This window comes from Frankliniella occidentalis, unplaced genomic scaffold, assembly GCF_000697945.3.
Source record: "Frankliniella occidentalis isolate FOCC.00 unplaced genomic scaffold, Focc_3.1 Scaffold26, whole genome shotgun sequence".
Lineage (NCBI taxonomy): Eukaryota > Metazoa > Arthropoda > Insecta > Thysanoptera > Thripidae > Frankliniella > Frankliniella occidentalis.
In genome coordinates, this window is record NW_026267156.1 from 743,714 (window position 1) to 752,360 (window position 8,647).

The window sequence follows — 8,647 nt, forward strand, 5'->3', positions numbered from 1 at the left end:
GATTCGGGGGGAAATGAATTAGGATGCAGCACGCTCCGGCCGGCCCTCCTCCTTCCAACCCTTCTCTCTCACCATCCCACTTCCGTGTCCCGCTCGCTCCTGGGTACAATGCAACACCCTGTGCTCCTTCCGTTAAGCACCGTAGTTAGACCAGACCAAGACAGGGTGGGTGTAGACATGGGGCGTAGCTAGGCCGGTCTTGGTTCTGGTTAAACTACTTCACCGCACGCAGTCGTGCGGACGGTTTGTCATAAGGCGCCGTGGTGAGAGTCGGTAGGCACACCCGCACGCACGCCTGCATGCAGTGCGGTATAACTATAACTGCGGCGCGAGTTTTAAACGTCGGGGAGACGTCGTGAGGACGGTGGTGGTCTCCGTGGTCCTGCCCTCGCCGTCTCCGCCGAGCAGCAGCAGCGGCAACAGTGTTATCTCGACGCGAGTTCGCGAGGCCACGCGCGACGGCGGCGCGGCGGCCGGCGGCTTCCCGGACCCAGCGGGACGCGTGTTCGTTCGCCGCGCCTCCCGAGCAGTACGTTCTACTGCAGCGGACCTACCCTGGGCGGACTGTTCAGAAAGCTCATAGTCTTTAGGGAGGATACAAATATAATGGGGTCCCAAAGAGATCAGAAAGGTCATGTGAGTCGTTAGGGACACCATGATATTTGTACCTCGGGGTAGAAAATTTCTATGATATTTAATATCATGGAGTCGACACGGACGCCAACAACGACCGTCCTCATCCTTTTTGTACCCCAAATTATTTGTATCTCCCTGCACAGCCCACGCGATTTCTGAACACCCACCAGATGGGTGGTGTTGCAACAAGCAGAGCAGGCCGCGCACTTTACCGCCGTTTTGTTGTAGGGCCGTCCCTGAAGACAACGGCCTGGCTCGGCGAGGCAGGCGGTGCGCCCGGTGCGGTGCGCGGCCCGCGGCGCCGTCTTTGTAGACGGGGCGGCGGGCAGGACGAGGCAGACGGAGCGGAACGAGGGGGGGAGGGAGGCAGGCAGCCCTCGGAATGTGATTCCGTCCGGGGCCACAAGCCACAGACCGGAGTAGAGGAAGGACGACGCGGCTGCTCGTCTTCAGAAGGGAGGCGTTATGGCGCGTTATGGTCGTGGTTGTAAAGTACATACACAACAATTATTGTTTCTCTTTGGTATTGTGCACCACCGCAGGGTGGTTGCCCTTCTCGCCCAGGGTTTCGGACATGGAGTACAAGTAAATGCGTCTAGCGAGGTGTTTTCAAAATGTTGTCAGAAATGGAAGTGAAATAGTTGAAAACAAAATTTCCATTTTTTTTTCCTGTTTACGTCTCTAAGTGCAAAGCGGGCTGGCCGCAGAGGGCGGCAGCAGCCAGCGCCACCGGTCCTCTTAGGTGGCATTGTGCAGGGATGCAAATGAAACGGCGATGGCCAGGAACAATGGCGAAGAAATGAGGCCAGATCCTCTCCTCGGCCCCCGGCCGGGTCGGGCGCCCCGCCCCGCCCCGCCTTGTCACTCCCACTGCCGGGCTCCGCAGTGCTCCGCACGGCTTGCTTTGAGCGGGCGGGAGAGACGAGGGCAGAAGTGTGGCCCCGCCACTTTGCGCGTGCACCGCAACAAAAGCCTCCCTCCCTCCCTCCCTCCCTCCCTCGCTATGTCCGTCTCTCTGCTCGGTTCATCCTCGCCCCCGCACAACCCCTTTCGCAGTGACGTCTCTCCGACCACTCCAAAACGTCTCCCAGCGCGGCATTCCGTTCCGCGTACTGCTTCACCGTTTCGACCGGTCATTCCGTGTCGCGCTTGTTCGACGGTAAGCCATACGCCACACACGATGTTTCCCGCCACCCCCCGCGCCCGGGGCGCTCCTCTGGCTTCTGTTTTTGTCTAATTATACCACGGTAATTTCTTTTCCCCTTGCTCACGCGCTTCTGCTCCCCGACACATTTTTCTCGAAAGTTGCACTCGGAACATTCATCCCTATCTCTGGAGGAAAAAATGAACTCTGGCAAAGTCCGTCCCTCCCCCCTCCCCTACCGTGATGCTGCTCGTGCTAATTCGCGCCGCCAGTTTAAAGCGCCCGCGTGATCTCGCAAGTCATGATAAATACTTTGGGGGGGGGGGGGGTGACACGAGCGATACCGAGGGTACTGTTAGTGGCAGGGCATAGGAGCGGGCCGGGTCGCGGTCATCGCTCTCCCCTGTTGGCTGGAGCACCGCGGTAGCAGCGGTAACAGCGGTAGCAGCGGTAGCAGCGGTAGCAGCGGTAGCAGCAGCGGTTTGGTCTCGACTCTCCTCCAGACGACTGAAACGCTCAACGGCGGCGGCGGACGCGGCACGGCGGACAGCTGCTGGCACGGTATAGGACCGGCGATTACTTTTGTGGACATTCGCCCCACTACATCATTCCGTTTTGAAAAATATTGCTGGCTTTCTTATCTTGTCTTGACAGTTTCTTACGTAATCGAGTATAGGCAACCCACCCGATGCGGTACGTAAGACGCAAGGCCTGTAAACCTTAAACTTGTACAACGTGGCTATCCCCCCCCCCCCGACCGGGGAAGGAAAGCCGCGCCGCCGGTGTGTCTCCCTCTCAACTTATCACACCATACCCCACGCAGTAGCGGTCAGGAGGAGAACACGGGGAGCATTTCAGTTATAATGAGAGCGAAAAAAAACAACAGGGACGTTAATGATTTTGAGTGGATCTCGGCGTCTATCCGCGCCATTAGGAGCTATAGGGGCAGAACGTCATGAGCTAGCCAGGCCTCCCCCCCCCCCCTCCTCGCCAACGCTTCCCGCGCTTTTAGCGGGACGAGCCCCCATTTCTCCGGACCGCGCGGCCGAATCACGCCGCTCCTTTCTTCTCCGCAGAACGCATTTCTCTCTCTCTCTCTCTCTCTCTCTCTCTCGTTCCTTTGCTCACCCTCTCTCCTCCTCGCCGACCTGGCTCGCCCCACTCGTCATCGCGTTACCATTCCTTTTCGAAAATTCTGAGCGAGCTTCCATCAACGCGCCCTCCTCCTCATTCTCCCCAAGGGCAGCGCTTAAACCAGCTTAAACGGTCGTTTCAAGCCGCCACGTCTGCCTGGCCCTGGCCGCCTGGCAGGCCTCCTACTCTGGCCGACGTGCTCGCGTCCAACACGACCCTTCTCTCCTTGTCCTCCAGGCAGAGGCGTCAGAGAGGCGCTTTCACCCCGACAAACCACGGTTAAGTATCCCCGACATGCAAAAAGATGTGTTCTGTCAGTCCATCTCTAATGTTTACCTAGGCATCCGCACCCATGCATGCGGTACCGTATAGCTACGAAAGTGCGCGGCGTGAATCTGAATCAGCCACCTGGTATGTTACGATCTAAGGTCAAAAGAAGGCATTTATGTCAGCCAAACTGTCACTCTGACAGTCCCCAACATTTTCAGAGCACTCTCTTTTGGGGGTCTTTGTCAAGTCTACAGCAGTGGTCGTCTTCGGATCCTTTTGGCAAGGGGTGGGGCGCGGGCGCCGCGCCGCAAGGAGCAGGTCAACACGGCCGCGGCACCTCCTCCCCCAGCGCGTCGTCTTGGGCGCGCGGCTGGCGTTGCGTTTTTGGACACATTATTTATTTTGCCGTCCCGGCAACACCTTCATTTATCACGCGGGAATCATTAATAAACTAATCAATCATTTAACCGGCTTCATCGCGCCTCCCCCTCCCTCCTCCTTCCACCCCAACTCTCCTTCGCCAGCGGCGGCGGCGGCACCGGGGAGGGAAGGGGGGGGGGTGCCAATCACCCTTAGCGGTGGTGGTGGTGGTGGCGTGGCCGAGGTTGGGGCCGACGAGACCCGAAGCAAGTCGCGTCTCGATTGTTTCCACTCGCGCTCTTTCCTATCGAAAGTGTTGCGCGCAGCGTGTGCGACAAGGACAACAACAACAACAATCGCTTTTTGCAAAGTCGGTTGCTACGGCCGCGGCGGCTCGGGCCGAACCAAACAAACTACGCCGCGGCGACAACAGTCGAGGCGAGAGCTGCGCGGCGGGCAGACGCGACGGACGAGCAGCAGCTGACCCCACATCGTCATGAGGGAGATCGTGCACATACAGAGCGGCCAGTGCGGCAACCAGATCGGCGCCAAGGTGAGTGGGACTGTCGTTCAACGTGTGACTGTCGGTCAGTGAGACGGGTTCGTGTGACTGTCGTTGTGACGTACAATGTGACGGACAGTGTAACTTATTTCAGTGTAACCGAGCGTCAGTGAAGGGACCGTGGTGGTGATGGGGTCAAAATAAAAAGCGTCATACATACATTTTCGAAAAAAGCAATGTGAGCTCAACAGGGACACAAAGCAGAGTGTGCGGCTGCTCTTTGGATCGAGTGCGCGAGAGCTTGTCGGAGTGGCTTTCTTTTGCAAGGCGTGTACGAAAGGGCGCGCAGGGCAGAGAAGTGGGCCGATTACAACAAGGGTTGGGTTGGGGAGAGGGGGGAGGGCAGGGGCAGGTCGCATTCTCTACATCAACCTCTCCTCCGCCGACGCTGTTCACTGTTCTCCTCCTCCTCCTCCTCCTCCGTCTCCGTCCTTTACAAGACCCAGCAGCCCGGCCCGCGCGTTCGGAAAACTCAAACACTCGACTCTGCCATTGTTGTGCCCCGGCTTGACACGGCGGAGAGGAGAGTGAGTGGTGGAGCTGGGGCTGCGAGGCGAGCCGCCCCCGCGAGCCGTGCGCCATCTAGCGGGGGGCGCGAGAACCGAGCCAAACCGAATCGGACAGGGCCGCGGCCGCACTTTTCGGGGGCTTTCGGGGGCGAGTGAAACCGCACGTCAAGAGGAAAGGTCCGACGGGTCCGACAGGGTAGCGGCAGCGCGGAGCTAGCGCCCGACCTGGTCGTTTTCCTTGTAATTCCGTCGTCGTGCTGCTGCTGACGCAGGCAGGGCCAGGGGGTGGTAATGAATAGGTCTCCCAGCGCCGCCGGCCGCCAGCGCGCGCGCTCGCTCAACACAACCCGGCGCACACGTCGAGTGAAAGACAACATAGCGAGTGAACTCAACATTTTTGAGCGTGTTTGTTGGTTTTAATGTTTACTTGGTTTCTCTAAAATGGACAAATTTTTCCGCTGCCGCCAGTTCTGGGAGGTCATCTCGGACGAGCACGGCATCGACCCCACCGGGACGTACCACGGCGACTCGGACCTCCAGCTCGAGCGCATCAACGTGTACTACAATGAGGCCACGGGTGAGTAAGCGCCGCTACAGCGTCACACACAAAGGGGTCGAGCCGGGGTCCGCACTCCGCAGGGTGGGGCTGACCGCGCGGCTGGGTCGGGCCACTTCCGAGCGGTCCTTTTCTGTAAATTCATGCAAACATCAGGTTTTCTATTTTTCTTGGTTTTTTTACGATTTCTTATCATTTTTTCTGATAGTTTTCTAATTTTTCTAATGTTTTTCTGACGGTTTCTCTGTTTTTCTCTGCCTTTCTCCCAGGCGGCAAGTACGTGCCGCGCGCGCTCATGGTGGACCTGGAGCCCGGCACGCTGGACTCGGTGCGGTCCGGGCCGTTCGGCCAGATCTTCCGGCCGGACAACTTCATCTTCGGCCAGAGCGGCGCGGGCAACAACTGGGCCAAGGGCCACTACACGGAGGGCGCCGAGCTGATGGAGTCTGTGCTGGACGTGCTGCGCAAGGAGGCCGAGGGCTGCGACTGCCTACAGGTACCGGATTGTAAAGCCCAACATTTTCCGCCAAATTTTTTGAATTTTTTCAGAAAAAATAATTGGAAACATTTGAAACTTTTTCAGAAAAAAAAATGGAAAAAAATCGTCCAGAAAAATTGATAAAAATCTTTCCTTCAGGGCTTCCAGATGACGCACTCGCTTGGCGGCGGCACCGGCTCGGGCATGGGCACGCTCATCATCAGCAAGATCCGCGAGGAGTACCCCGACCGGATCATGGCCACGTTCAGCATCGTGCCCAGCCCCAAGGTCTCGGACACGGTCGTGGAGCCGTACAACGCGACGCTCTCGGTGCACCAGCTGGTCGAGAACACGGACGAGACGTTCTGCATCGACAACGAGGCCCTGTACGACATCTGCTTCCGCACGCTCAAGCTGACCACGCCGACGTACGGCGACCTGAACCACCTCGTGTCCGCCACCATGTCCGGCGTCACCACCTGCCTCCGCTTCCCCGGCCAGCTCAACGCGGACCTGCGCAAGCTCGCCGTCAACATGGTGCCCTTCCCGCGCCTGCACTTCTTCCTGCCGGGGTTCGCCCCGCTCACGTCCCGGGGCAGCCAGCAGTACCGCGCCATCACCGTGCCCGAGCTCACCCAGCAGCTGTTCGACAGCAAGAACATGATGGCGGCCTGCGACCCGCGCCACGGCCGCTACCTCACCGTGGCCGCCATCTTCAGGGGCAGGATGTCCATGAAGGTGAGGAGAACATTCCGACTAAGTTGCGTGTGTCTGATTTCCCTCCGAGGCCGCTGAACGGACACTCCTCTCTCTCTTTCCCTAGGAGGTCGACGAGCAGATGCTCAACATTCAGCTCAAGAACAGCTCGTACTTCATCGAGTGGGTGCCGAACAACGTCAAGACGGCCGTCTGCGACATCCCGCCCCGGGGACTCAAGATGTCGGCCACCTTCATCGGCAACTCGACCGCCATCATGGAGCTGTTCTACCGCGTGTCGGAGCAGTTCACCGCCATGTTCAGGAGGAAGGCGTTCCTGCACTGGTGAGTTAAACAGAGTGAGACTTAATCTTGTTCCGGTTTAAGATTACAGATTATTATTGTTTGTGATAACTGTGCAATTTGTACATATTGCTAATTAAACTTGCATTTGTGTGCCAATTTTCGTGGTGCATTCAAAAGTAACGTCGGAACGTACCTAGATATTAATTGTTAATTTTGTTTGAAATGGCCATTACGTTGTTTGTTTTTGTTGTTGTTTTCTTCAGTGTTAATATTTTGGGGAGAATTTTTAATTGATATCGTCGTTCTCCAGGTACACGGGGGAGGGCATGGACGAGATGGAGTTCACCGAGGCCGAGTCCAACCTGAATGACCTGGTCGCCGAGTACCAGCAGTACCAGGAAGCCTCGGCGGAAACCTACGACACGGAGGAGGAGGAGGAAGAAGAAGAGTAGAAGTGAGGGTTGAGTCAGCTTCCGTTTAATGCTACCATTCAATCTTGTGATATTAAGTGTGTCAATTTAGTATGGTTTGTAAGAGTAACGTGATACTAGAACTAGATCGCTTAGCCACTTCTCTTTTTAGAAAAGAGAAAAGATTATTTTAACGTTTTTAATAAGCCAGGTTTTAAGATTTCACAGTTGTAAGACAAACGTTCGCGTAAGTCCATTTCATTTGTTATGGTTGTGTTTTTTTCACTCCGCCCTTCTTGTACGTTTCGCGGACTGCCCCGGCGGTTCACGTCACTTGAATAATTTTGTAGGCCTAAGTTGAACAATTCCCTGTAACTTTTTTGTTGTGTGTACTTTGCTCCCCGTGTGTTCGGGGCTGGTCCGCCCGGCCCCGCCCGGCCCCGCCCGGCTCCTGCCATTGTGTCTTTAATAAAGTAAAACCAGCCTCGCATGTTGGTCTTATTTTCTGGTTGCTTTTCTCCGCGCCGCTGCAAATATTGGCTCAAGAGAAAATTGCCCCTCTCGCAAGGAGTCGAGAGAGAGAGAGTGAGAGAAGGAGAGCGAGAGAGCTGGAGAGGGAGCTGGAGAGGCGGTGCGAGCGAGAGGCAGAGAGTCGCTCATTCTACTGGAATTGGTGAAAACTTCCTCGTGGGGAGTTGTCATTTATTATCCACCCGCACATTAGCCGGGGACGAAAGGGGGGGGGGGGCGCCGAATTCACCGACAATCCGGGCCTCTTAGTCTCGGATGAAATGAATGGATTTAATGCGGAGGAAAGGGAGAGAGAGAGAGCCAGCAAGAGAGGGGAGAGAGACCTTCTTGCCTGCAGCGGTGGATGCCGTGCCGCTCCGCGGAAGGAGAGCCTTTGCCGGCGAGCAAATGCAATTCATGCACCGAGTAATTGTCTCACGGGCAAGAAGTAAGGAGGGGAAGGGGGAGGAATTCGGAAGTGGACTTTAGGCTTCGGGAGGTTATAGTCGAGGGGCTGATCAAACTGCGGGCCTGCCACGCCACGCCACGCGGCCCAAAACCTTATTATTTGAGCGGCTTATAGGTTACATGAATTAGGGAAGTGGGGCGGAGGAGGGGGAGAGGTTGGTGGTGAGCCTGTGGGGCTGCAGGCTGCGGGGCGGGGTGCGGGGGCCCCGGGTAGGCAACCCGGTCGCGTCGCGCGCCCCGCGGGCTGGCCTACCCTCTCGTCCCCAGGCGCCCGCGCGGCGTGCCTTGCCTGCCGTGCCTGCTCAGTGGCGTCGTGGTTGTTGGAGAGGGGCAGGCGACGAAGGCGTGTCGGACAACGTTCAAGAGGATCGGTGAGTTGGCCACGTATCTGTCATCCCTCTCGCACTTCATGGCCGCTGTTGCTGCTGCTACCCCACCCCCCTCGCACGACAAGCGCGCCGACGCACAAGTCGGCGCGCGGGCTGGAGCAGCCGGAGCCGGGAGGGGCGGCGGGAGTCTGCAGCTCCGTCATTGTCGTCGTCATGAGAATAAAAACAAACAAGCCAACAAATTATCCCGCAGATAATGTTGAGTAAACAAAACGCCTG

General features: G+C 57.2%; 1 protein-coding gene across 2 annotated transcripts in view; it reads left to right on the forward strand.

The window, feature by feature from the left end:
* The window catches only part of LOC113203023 (tubulin beta chain-like), a 9,653-nt gene extending 2,102 nt beyond the window's left edge, over window positions 1-7,551 (forward strand). Inside the window, exons 1-6 of one of the 2 annotated variants that reach the window (XM_026417498.2) lie at window positions 3,776-4,097; window positions 5,084-5,192; window positions 5,441-5,667; window positions 5,809-6,387; window positions 6,473-6,690; window positions 6,962-7,551. In XM_026417498.2, coding sequence (XP_026273283.1) covers window positions 4,041-4,097; window positions 5,084-5,192; window positions 5,441-5,667; window positions 5,809-6,387; window positions 6,473-6,690; window positions 6,962-7,103 — 1,332 coding nt within the window. In that variant the 5' untranslated portion in view covers window positions 3,776-4,040 and the 3' untranslated portion in view covers window positions 7,104-7,551. Of the gene's footprint in view, window positions 1-3,775; window positions 4,098-5,083; window positions 5,193-5,440; window positions 5,668-5,808; window positions 6,388-6,472; window positions 6,691-6,961 lie in introns of those variants that run through there. The other variant, XM_052265366.1, reaches the window with a different exon arrangement.
* Window positions 7,552-8,647: the final 1,096 nt, after the last annotated feature.